The following is a 23898-nucleotide window of genomic DNA, read 5'->3' on the forward strand; positions in this document are numbered from 1 at the left end:
GAGATTCTCAGGAATGAGACTGAAATAGTAAAAAGGTATTTTGCAGCCGAGACCACTAGGTCCAGGCGTGGCCACTCACTTCACTTATCACCAGGTGCCTCCCGGCCCTCCCCCTCCACTACCACTGGAGTCACTGTGGTCCAGGGACCGGGGGGAGAATGGCTGCTCAGCCCTTCTAGCTGAGTCTTTGCTGCTGGGGTCTGCGGGCAGGTTTGCTTGCCCACCTCATGACGCCACAGTGGCCTCCTGAGGCCAGAGATGTGACCTGGGGGGGGGGAGACCCCTCCACGTAGGAGGCTGTAGCTCTGTGAAGACCTCCCCTGAGAGTCTGCTTGGCTTGGCACACTCCTCGAAGCCAACCCGGATAGTAACTTGTGTGCAGACCCTGGGTCGTGAGGCCACAAAGAGGAGTTAGACAAGGACTGGGAAAACCCTGTCCTGTAGGGAAGTCGAAACAAAAGCAACAAAACACCAACCAAACCCCCAAACCCTTACTGTGTGACAGGAGTTTATACGGGATTTTCCTTTTTTTTTTTTTTGGATTCTTAGGCAAACCATGCACACTCGCAGGTGCCTGTCCTGGTGTCTTAGAGCCGTGGCAGAGGGGACCAGGCAGCTCTGCCATGATCTGGGTTCATCAGTCAGCTCCAAAGAAGGATATAATGTGGTGGCGTTTCCAAGTGTGTTTGTTTTTGGGAAATGACTAAGGGCCAGGGGTGCCGGGAAGGAACCGAACAAAAAGTCTGCTATTGGACAGCTTTTGCGTGGAAATGTATCTACTTTGTCTTTTCTGGTGGCGACTTTGTTACTGAGGGTACTTCCTAGTGCTGAGTGCAGGGGTGGAGATGCTCCCCCAGGCCAGGGAATGCCTGTGGCCTGGGAGGCCTTTGGGAGACCGTGGAAGATCTAGACCAGGAGGACTAGGAGTGTTTGCAGGGGGCACTGTTCACGCACAGGGGCAGCAGAAGGCCTCTGGGCGCTGGGTTGGTCTGCGTATCTGTAAGGCCGCGGGACAGTCCCACCTGTAATCTAGTGGCTACTGGTGTTTTACCCAGAGCCAGTCAGCTCGGCCCACAGGGCATTTCTCCTCTACCAGCCCGCTGGTGTGCCCCCAGGGGTAGGGGCAGGGAGGTCCAGCAGGGCCCACAGGCAGTGCAAGGTGGCCGGGAGACCAGGCAGGGGCCAGGGGGCTGGCCTGTGTGTCCTGCTGTCTCCTTGAGCTCCGGACTCAGCAGGGAGCCTGGCTCCTATAAGGTCACCCCAGATGCTGTTTTCCTTTTTTTTTTTTTTTCCTTTTAACCGACAGACACCCTTGAGGTTCTGGTTGATCTTTCAAAGAGAAACAGGAGATTCTTTGAGTAGAAAGAGGAAACAGTAAGTTTTCGGAATTTTAAGGGGAAAAGAATGCCGAGATTTCCACACCTAGCATCCCTGCAAAACCCACCGGGCAAGCAGAAGAGACACCCTTCCTGGGTGCCCCCGACCGGCTGCGCCGGCTGCCTTCGCACGGGGCACTTACTTGGCAGAAGGGAGAAACAAAGACCATCTGCGCGCGTCCCCTGAGCGGCCCCCTCCCGCGTGCGGGCGTGACCCGCGGGCCAGCAAGGCCGCGGGGGGCACCGGCTCGGCCCCCCCAGGCTGGGCAGCCGCGGCGGCGACGGTCCCCCGGCCTGTGGCCGCGCGCCCCGGCCCGCGTCCCCGCCAGGTGCCCTCCGCCGTCCCCTTTCCCGCCACCCCGGCCCTGCCGCCCCTCTCCGGCCTCCCCACGCCGCTCCTCCCCCGGCTCCCCCTCTCCGGCCCCTCCCCCCAGCTCCCTCCTCGCCGCCCCCCCCCCCGCGCCCCCTCCCCAGCCGAGCCGGCCCGAGCATGCGCCGTGCGCCGCGGGAGGCGGGCGGCGGGCGGGAGCGGCGCGCATCACTCGGGTCCCCTTCCTGCACGGCGCCGCCACTTGCCGGTTGCTAAGCAGTTACCATTGTTTCTGTGGCGATTGCGGAGGCTGTTGCTAATTGGAGAAGCCCCGCCAAGCCGCAGCCTCTCCCCTGCTCGGATCCGCTCTCCGCTCCTCGCGTTTGGAGAGAAAACTAGGCTGGTCCACCCACGCTCCCTCCCCCACCCTCCCCGAAATAGCCGTGTGATTTCGGAAGTATGGACTGAATCACGCCCCTCCCCGCCGGTTGGACTCGGGTGGCTCGGAACTCTCCGTCAGACCGCACCTGCCCCCGTGCCGCCGCGCGCCCTGGGCCGGGGACCATGACGACGGCCAAGGAGCCCAGTGCTTCGGGGAAGTCCGCGCAGCAGCAGGAGCAGGTAACGCTGCTCTCCGGGGTGCGAGTGCGTGTGCGGGAGCCGGGGATGTGTCTCCGGAGCGGTTTGCATTGGCCGTGACTGCCCTCCCCTGAGCCCCGAAGCTGGAGGCCCACGCGGGCACTGGGCGAGCGCCGCTGGGGTCTGCCTGCCTCGCTCCTGACTTCTGTTTCTGCAAGACGCCCTGGCCTCCGGGTCCTGCAGGGGCGCGGGGAGCGAGCGGGCGGCGAGGTGAACTTGGTGCGAGGGGACACTTCCGCCAAGGCCTCGCTCCTCCGCACAGCTGGTGTGAAGGCTTCCAACTACTTTGTAATTCGGGGGGCTGGGTGGGGAGGGAGGGCTGGAAGAGGTGGGTAGCCCCGCCCCAAATTTCCCTGTACGTGGCCCTCCAGCAGGACTTTCATCTGGTTCTAACACAAGTCCAGAGAGGACATAGGAGCTGTGTTTAAAGGACTTTTCTTTGGATACCTGTGTCCCTTTTCCTCCTCTCCTCAAGTATTTCTGCAGGGTGCACACATTGCTGTTCATCCTGGGCCTCTAGAGAGGGGCGACTCTCGGTGCCAGGAAAACTGCACAGCTAGGAGCCAGTGGGAGCCCCCCGCCCCAGTTGGGAAGTAGCAGGGCTTTCAGGGCTAGCCAGGGATGGCCAGGAGGGCTCCGTGTCCCCTCACCCTGCCACTCAGGCCTGCCATCTGCGGAGGTTGGGAGCCTGAGTCTCAGAAATGAAGGGGAACCAGCAAGCCGGGTTTGAGCACTCCTGTAGATATCCGAATTCCCTTCTCAAAGATTGTGAGGGTTCTTATCTTTTAATCACTGCTTGCTTCTCCTAGAGTAGATCATTAAAATAGATCCTGGGAGACACCAGCAGATTCCCAGAGCAGTTTGTTCAAGCCTGGTAGATCAACAGCGGAAGCTGATTTCCCAATTTGTTTTAGGGGTGCTGTCAGCTCCCGCTTGCTAGGATTGGGGCCAGGATTAGGGCCACTTGAGTTCAGAAAACCAAGAGCCTCTTTGGGGACAGTGTGTGATAGTCTTGTCGCCAACTCTGCGGAGACAGTACGAAGACAACTTTGGATCTGTATTTAGTGGGAGGTGCATTTTGGGGGTCATTCCCCCAAAGCCCATTTTTTGATTAAAAAAAGAGAGCCCACCCTAATAGTAGTATCATCATCATTACCGTCATCTGAGGAACTCATATACAATTTTCATTTCTTCTGGGAAGAAGATTTTATAAATAGAGAAGTCTAAGAATCCCTCTTCTCGGTGGGAGAGCTGTTGTGTGAACACCAAGAGGTTCACAACAGGCCAACAGACCCCTCCTCCTTTGAAAAAAATTCTACAGAGTATTTGTTCAAGAAAGAAACATGTCCACCCTAAATTAGCATCCTGTGACTAAGTGGGCTTCCTTTTATTACAGTTCTCCTGCTCACTAGGTATAAAGCAAATGTGCCCTGGGTTTGCAGGCTCACGGCAGCAGGGACTTGCGGAGCATTTCTGACCGTGGGACAGTGCTCGTAATTACGGAGAAAGCACCTGCTGTTCATAGGTCTGAGCCCAAAGGCGGGCACCGAGAAGCCCGATCTCTGTTATGTGGAAGAAGACCCAGGACTCCTGTGTAACTTTACTCTCATTTCCCTCTACATGTCAGGAGCGTGGAAATAATTAGGGTGTGGATTTTAGAGGACATGTAGGGTCTTGTTTGATTTTGTACCTTCTGGTCGTTGGAAACCCCCATCCTTGCCCCTGGGGCCATTGTGGCAGACGTGAACGGGCAGAGCGCTGAGGACAGAGGCGGCTGTGGGTGCAGGGAGGAGTCAGGAGGCCGTCTTCCCGTTCTCAGGCATCTTCTTGACCCTGAGAAGAACATAGTGGCCCCCCCGTGAAGCAGAACACAGTGAGGGTCAACGGCAGGACCAGGGCAGGGGAAGCAGAAGCAGGATGGAGCGCGGAGGTCTCATGTCTAAAATTAATGCACCTTTAGGGACTATTGAAGACTATTTCCTTTTCCTTCACTGCTTATCAATTTTTAAAGACATTTAAACTCAGCTCTGTGGGCTTAGACGGCAGAGCTCTGAATGAGTCCTCCCATTCTCGATCGCATTTCGTCCTTGTTGCTAGTGGAGCTGTGAGCGTAGTCCCATCCCCAGCTGGGTGCGGGTTTATAGGGAGGCCAGGGCAGAGGGATATGCTCCAGCATTTTGTTTAAGACGGAGAGAGAAGGAGAAAGAGATGCTGGTTTGTGGTTTGGTTTGGTTTTTGGATTAGGGATCATTTCATTATACTGACGGAGTTTGTGACAGTGACACCTTATATCTGACATTGGGAGGTGTTAATCTGAGAATTTGGATATTCTGTGGCTTGATACTTATGTCCAACGCTCTTGAAAATTTACTTGGTTATTGCAATAGACTGACAGTTCTTAGCAAACTAACAAAGGATGGTTCAGTCTCTAACCTACCTTGGAAGTCAGAAGCTGGGTCGCAGCTGGAAATAACGTTTGTAGCTGAGGATTACTGCAAATTAACAAAAAACAAATCTAGGAAAACTATAAAACCCAATGATTTTACCTATTAGTCAGAGATTGCTGATTTTTCCCCAATTTTTTGCTAAAATATGCACTAAAAATAGAAGAATATGTGGATTTTTTAAAAAAGATTTTATTTATTTATTTGTCAGAGAGAGAGAGTGAGCACTGGCAGACGGAGGCAGAGGGAGATCTCCAGCAGGCTCCCTGCAGAGCAAGGAGCCCAATGCGGGACTCGATCCCAGGACACTGGGATCGTGACCTGAGCCGAAGGCAGAGGCTTAACCCACTGAGCCACCCAGGCGTCCCTATATGGATTTTTTTTAAGATGCTGTATAAACGCATTGGACGAAAATGGAGAATGGACCTTTAGAAGACCATTTCCCTTTCCCTTCAGATATGCCAAAACTTATTTTTAAATGAAGTATGAACAGTCCAGAGATGTTTGGAAACAAAATATCCTTTAAGCTAAATGAAGTGAACTCATCCTTTGGCTCTGAAGCCAGTCAGATGGTAGAGGCTCCCCACTAAAAAGCAGGTCCACGCTGGCCAAGCCCTTCGCCTCACCAGCGTGTCCAGAGTGAAGCTTAGCAGGGGAAGTAGAAAAAGCTGAGGCTGATTTGGTTAAAATTTATTGTATTCTCTCAAATGAACTAAATCCTTCCTTAGAGAACCAAATTAAGGACTTTTTTTCCCCTAAGTAAAAACATAAATTTATTTTAAAATCTGCCATCCTCATTTCAAATGACTTTAAATTGAAAAGCAGTGATCAGTAATACTGTTGCGAGTAAGACGAGACAGAAGGACTAATTCTCCATGCTTTCAGCGAGCCAGGATACATTTTTGCTCAAATATTATGCAGGCATGAGTCTTTGGTGGTAGATTCTGGATCTGTAATGCGTGTGGATGTGTATGCACCAGCGTGTGCACACGCACACACTAGGCGGCCTCTTGCGTCACAAAGTCAGACTTGGAAAAGACCTCACAAGTGCACCCCATGACCAGGTCCACCTTGTTACACTCAGGAATCTCAAAGATCATTGAGAACCTACCTTTCCTTCAAAGATCTCCAGAACATCTCCTTTTGTATGGAGATATTCTGTGTTATCTTGGGGAACTTGCTTCTGGAACCTTCCCTGGAAGCTGGCTCTCCGATGGTGCTTCGTGTGTGAGAGCTGTTTTTTGTAGTTTTTCACTCTTCTCGGAGCTGCACAAACCCAGATATGTATAGTGCTGATGTGTCTATTCTCCTATTAAATCAGGAGCCCCAGGATCCAGTGTTGATTGAGAGGCCAAATTATTTATCTGAATCTTTGTGATTATAATGCCACTGCAAAGAGTTTTCTAAAGTGAATGAAGATTCTTATAAACAGCATATTCTGTAAAGTGGATATGAAAATGCACGGAGCTTGGAATTCTGAGAGAGGACGGACCTTCCCAGGAACAGACAGGTGATGATGACTCAGGAGTGGGACTTTGGATATCTTCTGCCCAGTGCTCTTTGCATTAGATACTGTTGCTTCTCCCGTAGTAAAATTAGATACCGAAACAGAGGAGCTGGCTTTGACCATCAGGAGAGTTAAATTTTTTATGAAAGTACGTTACAGGGAAAGTGAAATGGTGAAGGTAAATGTGGTATTAAAAAATAAGTAGTAGCAAAAGGAAACCCAGAAAAACAAGATTCAGTATTAGGAAGTGCAAACAGGGCTTATTTCTGAGGTGGTCCTTCCTCAACTCAAAAAAGTGGCAATGGATGCAGTGTTGGAACCAGTGTACTTTAAATTCTGTTCTGCTCATGGTCTAAGTTCCTTAAGCCTCTCTGCATAAAAATGAGCCTTGAAGGAACAGGACAAGAGTCAGAACAAGAGGTTCTTAAGATTGTGTGGAAATACATCAAGGACTCTGGAGAAAGAGAGAAACATTCTGGCTGCCAAATGGGTCAATGTATGAAAGGAAGAACTCAGAAGTCGGGCACCCTAGGGAGAGCATGAACAGAACAAGGTGTGCATGCCTGGAATCTCCAGGTGGGTCCTGGTGAGGAGAAGGAGTGGCCAGGGAGAGGATGGGGGTGCAGGGGTGGGGAGCAGCAGAGCCTTTGTGCAGAAGAAAGAGGGTGACTGGTGTGGTGTTCTTAGAGGAGGAACACTTAGTCTCATCACCAGAGAGAACAACATGCAATGAAGCAAGCAGCTGGCTTGGAGCCATAATCTACTGTGCTCTGGTGTCTACAAGTAGTTCCCACCTTCTGGGTGCAAGTTATTTGATCGACTAAAAGAAGTCAATAAACAAGTGTCACTCAGGAGACTAAGTGAAAACCCAAACGATCCCAGATTGGCTGTATGCAACGCCCAAACTCAAAACAAATGGAAAGCAGCTGAATTTTTCTTTCTGAAAAATGCTTTCTCTGGCATTAAACACATTTTATTACGTTCTCCTGACGTTACACTGGACGTAATCCTGCTCCCTCACTTTCAGTACTGGAGCTACCCTGGAAAGCTTGCCCAAGACCTTCAAATGCTTCACAAAGAAAACCTGGGGGACTTTGAATGTTGGAAGATGCTTCCCATTAACTTTCACCAAAACATGGCCAGCTCCAGCATGCCTGTGGACCATGCAAAAATGCTCATCATATACAGTGATGAACAGTCACCATGTTTCTGCCTCATCAGGAATTACAGCATTATTATCCTTTATGGAAATGAGTCACGACTGTGTTTGGCATTAATTGACTGGATTTTGCAATGGACATCGTTCACCCACTCACATGAGAAAGGGCTGAACGAGTCTGCTCATCTAGAATTCTGAAAGTTGAGGAAAAGATTCTAATTTGGGGAGGAAGCAGGGCCCTGTTAGTGTGTAGAGATCGATGGTTGTTTGAATCCCTTGCTTTAAAAAGATGTGGCACGGAGGTTTTGTACTCTCGTTTCAGTTATGGTTTGGAAAACCAAAATGAGCTAAAATGTTTTTATTTCAGGTTCCAGGTTTGGTTACCTGGGGGCCTCAAAGCGTAGGAGTGGGAACCGCATCACCGGGGTGGAGTAATGTAATTCTGCAAGAGGCTGACATTCTCGTGCCATAAAGTGATCTGATACAGAAAGTTGGTTCTCCGTCCTCCGTTTTCCTCCAGCTGCTGTTCACTTTTCAGGACTCCTTCACCCTTGTCCCGGGTGTGCCTCTGATCGCTGCGAGTCCCTGTAACCGTCCATTACTTGATCAGAATTGAGTCTGTCCAAACCTTCACATGTGCTCCTCTACCTCGACCTGTGCTAAATGCCAGAGACCAGACAAGCCCTACAATACGTTAAGGTCATCGCTGTAATGCACTGCCCACCTTGAGATCAACCATAACCCAACCCACAGCTGTTGGTGATGAAATCCAGCAGAGCTGTCCATGGTTGGGATTTTGGGTTCAGAGTTATTGCACAGCCAAAAGGAGGAAAAAATAAGGTATTTATTCACTATCAGTAATGACCAATTAAGTAGAGGTCATTGTGAGGACGGTCTCTGCACCTCAGAAATCCCCGATAGCTTGTGCCCGTCCCGTGAGTACCTCTTATTTCTGCATTTATGTTAGACCTGGACTTGTATCAGTCAACTCCCAAATAACAGATACTGTTGCTGCTTTTGGCTTCCAGTTCTGGGAGGATTTTGCAGTAATGGAGTAGAAATTTGCAGCAATCCCTTCTTAGGAAAAATGGCCATGAGCACAGACATTAAGTCAGTGCTGCAGGCCAACCTTGATAGGGAGTCCACTTATTTTTAACAGTGGTGGCTTGGATGGCGCAGGATCCGGAAGGCAGTCCCCCCACCGGCGGCGTTACAAAACACGTTAGTGATATACTCAAGTCTTGAAACTAGAATTTTCCATGACAGTTTATATATTATCCCTTTACTAGTATCTGATCAATGTTTTAAGAGATTTAACTTCCTCTGCCAGAACTCAGGAAAAGCCGCTTTCCTCCATCTGAAAGTGCATGAGAACACAGACTTCTAAAAAGTGTCCGTGGGCGCGCCTGTGAGTGTGGAGTGGGAGACGCGCCAAGAGACACCAGCATAATCTGCTGAATTAAATGGGGAAACTGGTGACGGGGGCAGAGCTCTTTCAAAACATTTTAAAACTCAAAGTCTGTGTTCTGACTGGCTCAGAGAATTCCTCTTGAATAACATGGGAATTCGTGCTCTGGGAAGGGTAGATCCAACCTTTTAAGTAGGTTACCCACGGCAAGGGGGACATCACAACCAAGAACCTGAAACGGAGTCCCTGGATTTTCTCTTGAGAAGTGAACAAGCAGCAGAGCTCCCCTTGAGGGGTGACGTATGTTTTTAAGATTAATGGAAGAATTTGCTTCTCTATTTTGAAGAGGCGAGTTTTAGTCTCCATGTTAGAATATTTGAGATCGTCACAGAGTTTACTCAGGGAATTTGAGAATTACGACCCTCACTACCTCTCCTAAACCGGGTCTCTAAATGGGAGAGGCCAGAAAATATATTTTTAAATGTTAATAGCCTGCCTGGTACCCCATCCACTTATTAGACAGATGTTGGATCAGAGGAAGGTTTTTATTTTGATGCATACGAGACCCAGAAGAGGAGAGAGGCCAAGTGGGAGAGAAGGGAGCTGGCGGGGGCGGCACAAGGTTGGGAGAGCAGAGCGATTCTGCGGCCGTCGGGGGCTGGCCGATCTGTCTGCTGCAGGCGGTAGAGGACGGCTGGGGCCATGGAGATGGTTCTGGAAAGCCGGAGATGCTTACTTGCGAGGGTTTCAGAACATGGTAGCCTGGAAAGTACCACAGTGGAAAGCAGCAGAGGGTTAGTGGGATTCTGGAAGAAAGAAAAGAAATCTGAACTTATGACACATTTCTGCTTGAAAGAACAGGATTTGGGGGGGATAAAAGAAACTGGAAGAATGGCTCGGACATAAACATGACAGTTTTGTGAGGGCAATTACCTAATCTTGGCATGTCCTGCGGACTAAAAAGGTCCTGGAAGCTTCTGGTTTTCAAAGAGCTTTAAAGGGCTTGTGACGCCCCAGATAAAAGTCAAGTTTACTTAGAACTGCAGGTACTTTATGGCACGAAAGTGCACGCACATACACCTGTTACACCTGTTACCATAGGTACGCAGCATTTCTCCAAGTAGCCTGAGAAATTTCTAAGAAGTCTCGAGACAATTAGAACATCTGGCACTGATTTTTGAAAAGCAAAATAAGCACTCCATCCCCCCAATTCCACATCATAAGGCACACAGGTAAAGGATGAGATTAATAAGAGAACTTTGGTAGGCAAAAACCGATCTGCCGTTAAAAATCATAAAGCCTTAATACGTCAGACTCTCCTCCTGCATTTTCTGGACTTTTTCTGCTCCTTACAAGGATGGGGCGGGCACTTTCCTTCTTCCTGCCGAGAGCCCCCTTTTCTGGAAAGTGGGAGTACGCCAGCTCTGATCCCGCCTCTTTCCCCTGCTAGCTGAGGGACCTGGGGCAGATCTGGGCTGAGGCCCCATCTGGGGACAAGGCCCATCATACTGGTGCTTGGGAAAAAACCTTTCAGCACAGAGCCCTGCTCTTAGCATGGAGATTTCAAGCCACTGTTTAGTAAGTACTTAACTACGTGTTGACATAACAATGATATTTGAATGGGCCTTATTTTTAGCATTTGGTGAGGGCTTGCCGGTTCTAAGGTGTGTCCATTCTAAGATGGGTTAGTCTATAAGACCAAAGAACGTGCAACTTTTAAAGCATTTTATAGGCCATCCTGCCCAGTGATTTTTGGACTTTTGCTTTAGTGACAGAACCCTCTTCCCCAAAGGAAATAAGCCAAGTTCAACAAGATGAAAGCGCTTCCCTAATGGTGTCCAGACAGGCCAGCAGAGCACCCCCTCCAGCGGAGCACAGCTTATGATCCAGATATCTAATTCAGCAGTCTGATTTTACATAGGAAGAAATAAGGCTCAGAGAGGTTGAGTAAATTAACCAAAATCACACAGCTGATAAGTTGCAGAAACAGAACACAACCACTGCCTCTGCCCTCCTTTATTTATTTATTTATTTATTTATTTATTTATTTATTTATTTATTTTTATTTTGCTCCAAATCAAGGAACTCCAGGTGAGACATGGTCAAAATGATATATAAAGAAGATTAACACAAAAACTGATACTAACAGAAAACTGCAAAGGTAATAAAGTGAGCAAATTAAATGCAAATTAAGAAATCCTTGACTGGAAATCAGTTGAGAAAAGGTGTATACTCAAGGCCGTTCTCTAGCTGTGTGTCTTATGGATAGATACAGCTATTTCTTCTTTTTATTGCACCATCCCTGAAGGCATTAGGGCTTTTGTAGCAATTTTTCATATTTAATTAGTTATTTAATGAGTTCCTTTGGAAACAAGGGGAAAAATGAGGATATAACAAATGTCTTTCTCCTGATTTTAAAAAGTAAGCAGCAATTAATAAATTCTGTATGCTTTGGAAGTATGCAGTAGGTAATTTTCAGTCTCATCTCACACTTGAATAACTTCAAAGGTAGTAGTTGTACAACAGGTGTGGAAAGACAGCAATGGAAGAGAGAGGAGACCCAACATTATCACCTGTGCAGACCGGGGATTCGGCCCCGCAGGGGTTCAGATGTTGGAACATCTGGAAATCATCTGAGCTCATAAGCTCAAACTGAATCCAAAGTACGTTGATCATTACCCGTAGATTACAGATCCCTTTGGAGGATCTGATGAAAGCCAAGGACTTGCTCTCCAAATCCCATAACCTCTTGATTATGTAAGGCTCACAGACCACGTCCTACGTCTACAAGTCCCTCAGTGCCGCCTTCCGTCGAGCTCGCACAGTCTTAAGACACATCAGTAGAAATGTGCTCGCCGCTCAAACCTCATACAGGTATGAACTAAGTAGCTATCACCTCAGGGTGCTCTACTAGTTACCATGGAGGCGTAGCACCCAGGAAAGAGTGGGGATGAGGTTGGGGGTGAGTGGTCAGGAAGAAATGGGTATGCTGTCCTGACCACGGTGGCGGAGGGAGCTGTGAGCCATGTTGGGTGGTCAGAGTTTAAAGAATCCTGCTATATGACTGGGGAAGTAAAATGGGTCTTTAATGTTTAAGGGACTGCTAAATATTATTAGAAGAAATGATGGGATTTTGATTTTTTTATTTCCTGGATTACTCTAAAAGGCAAAAGGCCAGGGATGTGTGAATTTTAGTCCCTAGACGCAGCTTTTGGTGATGTCACTACACCTTCTTCAAGCCGTCGTCAAGGACCGTCAGCCCGGGCTGTGCCCCTGAAAGGGCAGCGTTGACTAAGGGCCCTTCTTTTGGAAGGGGTCAAGGCTTGAATACCTTCCCTGTCACACGACTCTGTCCTGCGTGGGTCGCTTCAATGCCGAGTGCAATGCCAGCCCCACCCATCTGGTTGCACGATGAGTCTGTGAATGGGTGAATCGCGTCCCCCCGTTAACCCCTCCCAATGACTGACCCACAAAGTTAGAGTCTGTGGTTTCATTCATTCACCCAGTGAACCAGGTTTTTGGAGCCCTAGAGGAAAATAGGATCCAACTCCTTGGGTGACCCACACACCTTGCCTTCCCTGAGGACATCATTGCCTGGGACATCATTGCCCATTTCCTTTCCCCAAATCCTGCCCACACCTGCTTTACCTGAAGCTCTTTCTCCACCACAGAAGCCTCAGCCACGTGCCACAGTCCTTGTGTCAACATTCAGCCCTGTGGGGACCCCCATCCATAAAGTCAGCAAATATCCTCTTGTTCACCAGGCTGGTGGGTAAACAAGAAACCCATTGATAAGAAAAGGAGACCTGTCAGGAAGCCGGGCATGCTGCCTCCCCAACGCCCTCTCCCCGTTGCCGAAGCAGAAGCAGCGTGTCTTCTTCTTCCACGGAAGACATCTGCCTAAATAAAAAGACAGGACGTGGTACCACCTTCTCCCAGATGTGGAGAAAGTTAGGGTGGACCCTCTCAAACTCGGGCGAGACAGGCTTTGAGGGAAGAAGAGACCAAGTGGATCAAGATGAACAGAATGGAAAGGTCTGGAACGTTGGCTCTGTGTGCCCTGTTGCTGAGTCTGGATTGGCCACGTTTGTTGAACTTCCTTATGAGGCAGTATAGGTTCAAGGGTGACTTCTGGGGTGACAGGAGAAAGGAGCCGTGATACGGTGACTTACAGAGCCCAGGCCCCGGGGGCTGTGGTGTGGGAGGAGGAGGACTAGCTCTGGGTTTCAGTGGTCAGCTCGGGCACTGACCAGTTAGGCAGCATCGAGCTGTTGGGGTAAGCTTGGCTCCATATCGAGCAAGAGCTGCCGATAGCCCCAGATGTCATCCGCGGATAGTTCTGGTTTCATCCCATGGGCAGAGGGGCGGGCGTGAGGACATGCTGTGAGCCGGGTCAGCATCGTCACCGTCTCTCTGGCCCCCACAGCCTGGGTGCAGGGGAGACGTTGCCGAAGCGCCGGCAAGGTTCACTTCACGGAAGGTGTGCTTGCTGCGTTGACTGAAGAGGTTTACTTTTCCTTAACCACTGCCATGCTTGAAATTGCATAGATAATAAGGCCCACTTGAAGCGGCGAGCCTACAGCTCTTGACTCTATTAAATTCACTTAAGCGTGTGGCTGGAAAGTTACGCTAAGGTGCTTGAGGCCCGGTTGTGGTTGATGAGTTGTCAGAAGTTTCGTATTTGCGACTTGGATGGTTATCTAACTCAGTCCGGTGGTGACCTTGACGTGAACCCGCAATCGTTGAGCGCCTAATGTGTACGACTTACCACGGGAAGCAGACTCCCTGTTTGAAGTTTATTAAGATCTTAACCGCAGGGCTAACGTTGAAGATTACCAAGTTTGGTTTCTGAAGGATTTGGTCCTGGTAATGAATGGATGTATTAATAGAATTTTTTATTGGTTTATTTCCGTGCTGTACTGTGTCTTTTGAAAATTTCATGTTTATGTAATTGTGTTTTCATGGCCCAGATGAGGAAATTATACTTAAAGTAACAGGCACTAATGGGATCCATGAAAAATGCTGCAGAAAATATGGATCCTTGTGCCCTGAGAGGGTGCCTGTGCCTTTTGTGACACTCGGGGTGGCTTACAGGAAATGCTCTCATTGCACGAGTACCCAGGAAAAGAAGTACTAAGCTCATGTGGTTTTTACTCAGATCTTAATTCCATGAAAGAAACTCAAAATATCTCTTAATTCTGCAGCAGCATCTGAACTCTACATTTAGGAATGTACAGAGAATTTAGAAAAACGTCCGATTTTCAATTTTCAAACAGTAAAATGTTATGACCTTTCCCTGTGGGAGAATCCTCATGTCTAGACTTGTATCACTTTTCCATTAACATTGAAATTATTCACCAAGATTGTGTATTCCACAGGTTTTTAGAAATGTGTGGGCGTTTTTCCCACTGTAGGACTCATTATCTGTCCCTCTTGTGCTCACTCTTCCCATACTTAGGAATGTCAATTATTTTTTCTACGGTACCTGGCCAACAGGTGTAACGACCTCAGTGACAGCCATCTTGTGGGAGACATTCACAGTCAAGCCCCAGGCAGTCACACCCATGTCACCCACACTCTCCTGTACTCTCCACCTGTCTTCTGCCCCACCCCACACACCACCGACCGGACCAAAAAGCTAGACAGAGTTCTTTAACAGCGATTTGTACACTGAAAGAACTTTGTGGAAAGGTCAACCCCCTGACGGTGTTTTGTTGAGCAGAGCAAAGATTCCCCTACTGCAGCGGATGTGGAATTCACCGATAGACACAGGTTGCGCCAGCCGGGTGGGGATGGAGAGCTGCATCCCTGCCCCTTTGCTCATGAGGATGTGTTATTTTCTTTCTTCCTGGGCTCAGGGGGTGGAGCGCAGTAACGACCCAATATTGTTTGTCCCCAGCCGTATATGCGTGAACACATATAGTTGAGAAAAAAGAAACAGCTTGGGTGTAGTTGACCGTTTCAGAGACCCATCGTCTCTTGGGCTCTTTGTTGGCCGTTGAGTCAGTGACGTGGAAGGTGCGTGCATACCCGTATGCACATCTACCCTTCCCACCGCCCTGCCCACCCCGCGCCTCTGGATCAGGTGGACATTCCTTTGGTCTGCGTGCTGCTCTCCATCTGGCCTCCCAGGCCAGCAGCTAGGGAAGGAGCCTGTTGTGTCAGGGGAAAGTAATAATGCGTAAACACCCGAGGACTGCCTGAATGAGTCCCTCTTGAGCACTTGTCATCATGAATTTCCTCAACACTCTTCCTGATGCTTTTAAAAGCAAAAATTACACTTGATGATTATCTGTTTCATGTAAAAATACAGAGACTGTTTTGATGTAAGGATGGAAATAAAACAACTATTTTTTGTTTGTTTTGTTTTGTCCTCAAATCAGTTTTGCTCTAATGCAGGTGAAATTTTTGCTTCCAAAGACAAAGATAGAACTTCTAATATGTCTCTGTATAATTTTAGCTTCTAGAATAGGGTAATAATACTATTTTATATTTCTGTAACACTCAACAGTGTTGCTAATAAAAATGTAACATAAGCTACATGTTTTATTTCAATTTTTTCAGTAGCCACATTAAAATGGAAAAGGAATGTAAGGAATTAACTTGATAATGTATTTTATTTAACCCAGTCTACCCAAAATTTTATCATTTCAACATGAAACCGACATAAAAGGGTATTAAGGTGATGTTGTGCATTCTTCTTGTCCATACCAGGTCTTTGCAATTGGATGTGTATCTTACTCACACCCACAGCACCTCTCAGTTCATACTCACTCCCTTTTAAGTGCTGGATCTCTGTAGGTGCTTCATGTCTGGCATTTTGGGTAGCAGTTCTGTGATGCACTTGGTTTTCACACAAATTGCCTTATGTCCTCTAATATCTTCAGTTTTGTTTTTTTGTTTTGTTTTTTCTTTTCCAATATCGTCAGTTTTACAATGAAAGGAAGGGTTCCTCTCCTGGTGAAAGGAATTGTGTCTAGGTCCGTATCACGAATAGAAACATGTACCGCTCGTGCCTCTATTTGAACTCACATTGGTGAATGCAGTTATTTCCTAAAGTTTCAGAAAAGGTAGTAGTCTTCCGTACAAATACTGAGAACTAACTGAGAAAAAGGTGGTATTCATTCAAAATAAATATTTACTGAGCACTTACTGGGCGTGAAGCACACTTCTGAGTGCGAGGATCCAGAGGGAATATAAAAATACTAAATCCAGCAGATTTTGATTATGTGCTGGGCATTGTTTTCCGCATTGATAGAATTTACACTGGGAGCCTGGATTAGCTTTTACCAAAGGAAATACGTTGCAGTTTGGCGAAGCCCATTTTCCTTATGTCTCTCACGACTCTCCTTCAGCTGAAGACCAGCTGTTAAATGGGTAGAAGCCTGGATAATTGTTCTCCCTGTCCCTGCAGCCACTGCCTGTGGACTTTGGTTTGAACGATGCTGGGGTCAGTGGTATGGGATTGCAGAGGGCTGAGAGATCCAGCCTTGGGGAGAGCTACAGCCTTCTTCCATAGACCCTCTTTTCCTTCCTGCAGAGAGGCCAGCTGCCAGCATCTTCCACATCCATATCCCCGAGCTCAGTCCCCACCATCTCCAGCCAGAAAAAGCCCATAGAAGGACTCTGCCTGGCCCGCCTGAGCCATAAGTCCATCTGTAGACCAGTTGCCTGATTTGGGGAGAGCGGTATCATGAGCCTACATTCTGAATTATAAAACGTAACCAGTAGGGCTTCAGATGTTCATCCTGTGTTATGACACTATGCGCATTTGTGTTTCTAGAATGAAAAATATTTGAATGAGGAGAAGCAGAACAGCTTGGTTTCCTGTGAGTTCTTTGGGCACCATAAGCACAATCTGACCGAACCTTCGTTTCCAAACTTCATGCGCATCATGCTTTGACGCTGTAGCAGGCAAACTAGATGAGCAGAAGGGTCAGCAACAGAAGCTTTCATTCGATCCAAAACTTTGTGCCTGGTGATACTCCATGCCAGGAAGAGAACCATGCTTAATAATTCATTGTTCAGCTACGGTAAGCAACACGGAGATTCCAGGCAGCATGTAGCTCCCGCCTTCAGGGCTTACGTCGGGGATTCAGAGCAGATTCATGAAGCTGGAAGAGTCCAGAATAGAACAGAAAATTTCCTAGACTCTAACAAACATCTTAATTCCGGTGTACTTGGGAAGATAACGGCATTTATTGGATTTCACCATGAAGAGAAAAGCATCAAATCCCGAGAGGGGCTTTGTGGGCAGTAAACATTATAGCTCTAGTCTTTAAGATGTTTGAAACATAAAACACACTCACGTTAACTAGCAGTCCCTACTTCAAATGCCTCTACTTGCGACACGTGACTGTGAAGTTATCCACCTGGTTTCAGAAGCCAAGCCCCAAATCAAAACGGATGACGTGTGTGAAAGTTCATCATAAACGGTAGTATGGTAGCAACCGAGATGGTCATACTGTGATCATTCCTGGTTTATAGTTCATTGCAGAAGCTGGCCCACTTGAAGAGAAAAATGGACCCATTAGCCCCGTTTGGGAAGAATGAAGAAATTCAAAACCGAATAAAGTGCCATTCTGTACACATCTCAAAAAAGTTTATAGAGTCACTGAAGTATAAAGGACCATCATAAGTATGACAATCAACTGTAAAGATATTGTCTCCTTTCCACCACTCAGTTTTCCAAGATGGCCCTAATGAGAAGGTCTCGTTTAGGGTTTAGGTGTCGATCTTTTAAGTGGCACAGTTGGCCTAAAGCTAACATTCTGTAGGTTGTATTAAAAAGGAAAGAAAGGAAGGAAGTTATTTTGCACAAAAGGCTGTAGGAAATGAAGGCTGAGCCAAAAGACCGTTTGCTTGGTTGATTGCACGGGTACGGCATCCAGCTGCCATTTGGCATTTGGCCCGTGTCTGGGGCAAGCTCTGATCTTGGTGACGGATGATTTTGTCAAGCTCAACACAGAAGGTACATGTCTATTTTCATCATCAACTAACTTCTATCAGGCACTTGCTGCTTTTGGTCCCCCAACCGTGAAGTTTTATTGACCCATTTGCCATCTCTCGTATAAGTGGACGGAATCATCTTTCTTGATGGGAGAACTCCAAGAATATTGCACTTGTCTCTGAACAGTTTGAGCTTGCTGTGTTTACAGATTGTAGTGTTAGCGCTGTTCTTTTTCTCTGAGTGCTAGGCCATCAGGAGGAGGGTTGGGCATGCTGACATCAATTTCCACAATCGTTGTAAGTTTCCTTTTCAGGTGACATTCATGGGTTTGTAATAATTTGACCGGAGCTGGTTAAAGTATTTAATAGATGATTTAATTATTCCAAAGATCTAAAGGGTTGGGTCTGAGTGACAGTTGAGAGGTACAAATGAGATAATTATAGGTGCAAACTTTACAAAACTCTAGTATAACAAGTCATGCACGTGCGCGCGCACACACACACACACGCAAACTTGTATTTTCCATTCAGTTAGGAGGATTGAGGACATGAGCTGAGTACAATGTGCCATTTCTGCAACTGGGACATAACCTGGAAGGAGGATTAAGTAGGTGGGGTTCCATGGAAGAAAGGAAATATACTCTTTTCTATTTGCAGATATCCTACAGAATGATTACATTCGGCTTACTGTGATAACTGTTCTCTAATATTTCCCATTCATCATTAGCTTTCATTTGTATAGTGAGTTTCTTGGGGGTGTATCTGTTCCTAGCCTTAATATTCCAATCCCCCATTGCTTGGTTTAACTATGTTTCAAATAACTTCTAAAAGTTGTGTTTGCTACTGAGTTGTTTTTTTTCTTTTTTGCCCCTTCCGTATAAGCATAGCTTAATACTAGCTGTATTTCTATTTGCATTTTTGCTTTACTTCTCAGTAGTCCATATCAGAACTGAGATTTGGATAGCTCGGTGTATGCATGTCTCTTGTGGGTCCTACTACACGTAAGCCCTTTGTCTCCCTCTGCTCTGCTCAGTCATACCCACATCTTAGTACCCCTGGCCACCATACTCCTTACCATTTCGAGTATTTTCGGGCCCCGTGGGTACTTTTTTCATGCAGGTGGGAGGTTGTGCCTTTTATGAATATTCTGAACTTTAACAGGATGTGGAGACATCATACTAACTAGTGTTGCATGAAACATTATGGGTTGCTCAGTTCCCACAGGCAGGTATTTACTTAATCCTCCAAACTCTGGGGGTGGGATTTCCCATCTCCATTTTCCAATGAGAAAATGGAAGCTCAGTGACAGAATGCGCCAGGACCGTGGAGCTGGTAATCGGCAGGGTCCGGGATCAGATGGGTCTCCTCGCCTCATGCCCACTGCCTCGCCAGCCGTTTTGCTTAAAGGGGGACTTGGAGTTTATATATACATAATGTTTTTCAGGAAACCTCTTTTCAACAACAACAAAAAATTCTTTCCAGAACATTCATGCTTGGCCTTGATAGCCTTGAGCCCCCACTGCCCAGCATTGCCTCTAGGACCTGCTTCATATCTTTATTTCAGATACAAACATGGTTCTCATGATTCATTGTTACAGCTGATCTCTTTGTCCACCGCCTTAATCGACAGGAGTTCAGCTGAAGTCTGTCTTCTGGATGGAAATGTCATTTCCAAAGAGAGAGAGCAATATTCTTTAATTAGGTATTTACTCTAATGATCCAGAAAGAGAGTCAGTCTGTCCTGTTTGCCTTATTTTTATTATAAATGAAAGATTTGGATGATGTTTTCATGCACCAAGACTGTCCTTATTTAACAAATAGTATTAATAATCAGAAGAAAAACACTTACATTTTCTGTCATGCACACATCCCTGAATGTTTGGGCCAAGGGCACACTTTTAATGGACTGAAATAACAAATATAAATTGTCTCTCTCTGTTACCTGAATGTCTTACCTGTGTGGAGCTTTTATTGTCAGGAACTGCCAAATAACCAGCATGCATCATTTTAATTGAACCTTAAGCCTGACACTTTTATTGAAAAAAACGGATTTCAAGTTATTTTTCATACATAAAGGCTGCTAAGTCTACGCTTCATTGGTGAAGGCTATCTCAGGTATAGATGACCTTACCTCCATGCTTCAAGGAAAAAATAAAACCTCACTGTCTCATATCCTTGAGATTTGGCAAAAATTAATCAATTAACTCTCCAAAGACATATAATGAAATGACCACAGGGAATGAAACAAACTAAATTGTGCCCTGTCCAGCTCATCAAAATGTCTGTGACCCCATGCCCAAGGCATCTGGACATTCGAGCCTTGGGCCCTGTTCATCATGATGCCACCTTTGTGGGCGTTAGTCCCTATCCAGAAACACAATGTGGTCACATCTTCGGTGGCTCCTAATTCGTGTAAGTTACTCTTCCTCCTTCTTAAGTCACCCCTGGAGGATAAAAGTCACAGCTCAAAATCTACATTTTGGTGAAGCAAGGATGGAGATAAAATCATGATGAACTTGAACCTGTGACCCTGAAGACACGGTTTAAAAGATTTGAGGACTCTACCGAATACCATGGGTTAATTGGTATCTCTTATCATCGTAAGAGACTTCATCCAGAAGGGCTCACGTTTGCTCCATGTTACCTGGTTATAAAGAGTGCGTAGTCTGACATCATATTTTGTTGTTGACTTTGACCTGTACATGTAGAAACACTTTACAGCATTTGCCTTCTACTATAATCCTCATTGTAGGATGTGCACAGTTGTCGCATGGAAATAATACCACTTTGTTTTCCCATCACGATTTTCTTTAGGCTTAGCTGCTCAGCACCGAGTCATATATTTCCTCCCAAGATATATGGCCAACAGAACACTCCCTTAATTTCCATAAGGAAGGGATGAAGAAGGGGAGGTATTTTGTGTCTTTGGTCTGCACACGGTATCCAGGGAGTCTCGAGAGGGTGGGTATGGCTAAAGGTGCAGAAAAGCATGTGTGTCAGAGCTCCTTCTCCCAAGACGTTCATGGGACTTTCAGAGGGAGAAGAAATAAAGGGATCTAGGTTCCTTTGGTTCAGTCTTACTGTGTTGCTTGGGGTCTGTTTGCTCAGGATGTTGTTGGGGTCTGTATGATGATAGAGGTTTCTAGGGAAAAAAGTTTCAGGCATCTAGGCAACATACAGAACTAAGAGCAGAAACTTGGGATGAATATCAGGAGAAAATAGAAAGATCAATTAGTGGGGCACCTGGGTGGCTCCGTGGGTTAAGCCTCTGCCTTTGGCTCAGGTCATGATCTCAGGGTCCTGGGATCGAGCCCCACATTGGGCTCTCTGCTCAGCAGGAAGCCTGCTTCCCCTTCTCTCTCTGCCTGCCTCTCTGCCTACTTATGATCTATCTCTCTCTCTCTCTCTCTCTGTCAAATAAATAAATAAAATCATTTTTAAAAGATCAGTGTTAGAATTATGTGGGTAAAAAGGAGTTTCTAGGTTTTTTTAAAAAGTGCTTTCTAGGTAGGTCGACTGCATATCCCAGTTTGCTCAGGATGAACTGTTCTGCTTCCTGCCAGTTGTCCTGGTTTCAGCTTGAATAGCATTTCCTTTTACTCTCACCAGTGTCCCGATTTGGGCACCAGGCTGTAGGGTCAACACATGTGTTGATGATGAATTAGCATCTTAAAATAGCAAGAGACTATCAGTGAAGATTTTGGTGAAATTCATTACAAGCTTCTCTTTTTCTAAAAACCACAATCTGATAACTGTGTCGATTTCTAGTTTTATTGGAGGAGTAATGTTTGACCTTATCACTTAGAGGAACAATAACAAAACTTCACTTGATTGTTGTGAAGTTTTATTTCCAAGGCAGAGCTAGAATTCAGAACTCAAACACATCATTGCATGTGCTAACCCCCAGCTTGTATGGTGGGGGACAGAAAAAGGCCAAGAAATAATTAAGGATGAACTGTATGCACCTCCTTCCTCCATGATGAGTGTGTCCCTTAACGATGGCCATTTACACTGGATACATGATTTGTTTGCTAGGATAGCAAAGGAACACAGATGTTATAAGCCTAGTGATGATTTGCAAAAGAAATCTCATTTGCCCAGAGGATTCCATTTCTGTCCTGCCTTCAGTGGAAATACACATTCCTGTGAGTAATGGCCAACACTCTGACGCTTTGAAAACAGGAGTGCTGTTTGGGTTTGTTTCCTGAGGTCCCTCTGACGGAGGCGGTTATTATTCATGTTTGCTGGAACTCTCTTCGTGAGGCCCATGAGTTCGGGGAGGTCACAGTCTCAGAACCATAAAGCGCCAGTTGTCAGAGATTAAAAGGAAGGGGGGAAATTGTTTCCTCAGATAACCATGCCGCTCTGCTCTCCCTTGGAGTGTGATGTGAAGTTGGGGTTGGAAGGCGATCGGCAGCTGTGAGACAGTCCCCGAGGGCCACCAAGTCCAAACAAGGGCATGAGAGGCAGGGACAGCACAGTAAGAGGCTCGTGAAGAATGAGGGCTTGGAGTCATCCTCATGTGACATCCCGAAGCGGGAGAAGTAAACTTTCGTGGCAGCGGAGGGCGCAGAAGACGTTTCTGTTCCATTGGTGGGACATTTGAGATGAATCTGATGATGTGCGTGTCAAGTGAGGTGGGATGAGGGGAGAAACAGGGATCGGGAACAACGAGTCTACCGTGTGTATGGCTTTGAAGACATCCTTTGTAGGTCTGACTGTATGGTCTACAGAAGCAGGCAGGGGAAACTTGGGAATACTTTCAATTTCCAGTTAGTGCCAAGTATTAAGTAGAAGGAAGCCTTAGTAACCATTAAGTTCATTTGAAATGGGAAGAAGTCAACCCATAGAGATAAAAGGTTTACTTGACTCCCAAGCATATAGGCTCATTGGTGGCAGAAACTGGGTTTCTCCCACACCCACCATCTCCCTGACACCTGCTCTGTTTCCTAGAGGGCCAAAGAGGACCCTGTAGTCACAGTGTGAGAGAGACCCAGCGTGGGCCGGGCCACATCCAGAAACTTGGAAGGAGACTGTCACTTCAGGGACATTGATGTCCGGAATCATCATTAGATTGTTTCTTCCTAATCCTAATCAAAAATTGTATCTAATCTAACCTTCTGGGGTAGCACAGCCAGCATCGTTGAGAAACACTGAATATAAATGGACAGCCCCGCTCATAAGCTCTTGCTTCTTACTGACACGTACGACAATTTCTTTCCTATAAGAATTTTGAATGAGAAGTCTGAACCCCTGGATTTAATTTCAGGTGTGTCTTAGGGAAGTGTAGATGGTGGGACACGTGGTTTGTTTCTGGGTTTATATCAATGGTCCCCATGAAGGACCTGGTGTACACACTTGTTTTATTCCTGACTTCTGCACATCTGTACCATGCATCAGATACAGTGTTTTCTCGATCCGCGTGGTCTGGTGGAACTCAGTGCGGCGGTAGGATTCTTCTGGGCCTGGAGCGATCAGTGTGGTGGCCGCAGTCCTGTTCTTGGGTTCTTCAATGTCACTGATGTGACTTTGTAATTTCAGAATTAGAATTTATAATTTTATTTAGTTTGCTTTCATTGAAAGAGTCCTATATGGCTCATGGCTGTGGTAGCGTATGTTACAGTTCTAGACAGTGACACGGTGTGGGGGGAAAAAGATGCATAATGACCCCTGACTTCCAGACCCTTGCAACCTAGAGTGGTGAGGAAGGGCAGGAGGTGGTGAACCCATCAGGACATTGGCGAGGGATTCGTGTTACACGTCAGAACAAGGGCCTGTAGGAGCCCAGAAAAGAGAGCATAACTTTATCTTGGGGCAGGTGGGGAGCACCAGGGAAATGTTGACAAAGAGCTGATGCCTGAATCTTGGTGAATGAGCTGAATCTATTCCACATATCAGAAGTGAACAGACATCGGGGCACCTGGGTGGCTCAGTCAGTTAAGCACCTGACTTTGGCTCAGGTCAGGATCCCAGAGTCCTGGAGCCCCGGGATCAAGTCCTGAGTCTGGCTCCCCGCTCGCTGGAGAGCCTGAGTCTCTCTCTGCCTCTCACCCTGTTCATTGCTCTCTCTTGCTCTGCTGCTCTTTCAAACCGATGAATAAAATCT

General features: G+C 46.9%; 1 protein-coding gene across 5 annotated transcripts in view; it reads left to right on the plus strand.

Annotated features, from left to right (window-relative positions):
* Positions 1-23898, plus strand: part of DPP6 (dipeptidyl peptidase like 6) — a gene marked incomplete at its 5' end in the record, with an annotated part of 869135 nt that overhangs the window by 418476 nt on the left and 426761 nt on the right. For 2 of the 5 annotated variants that reach the window (XM_080819090.1, XM_080819092.1), the window contains one exon: positions 2251-2307. The exons of the other annotated variants lie outside the window; for them this stretch is intronic. In XM_080819090.1, the coding sequence (XP_080675216.1) occupies positions 2251-2307 (57 nt within the window). Of the gene's footprint in view, positions 1-2250; positions 2308-23898 lie in introns of those variants that run through there. 5 annotated transcript variants of the gene reach the window in all.

This window comes from Martes martes (genome assembly GCF_963455335.1).
Source record: "Martes martes genome assembly, chromosome: 11".
NCBI lineage: Eukaryota > Metazoa > Chordata > Mammalia > Carnivora > Mustelidae > Martes > Martes martes.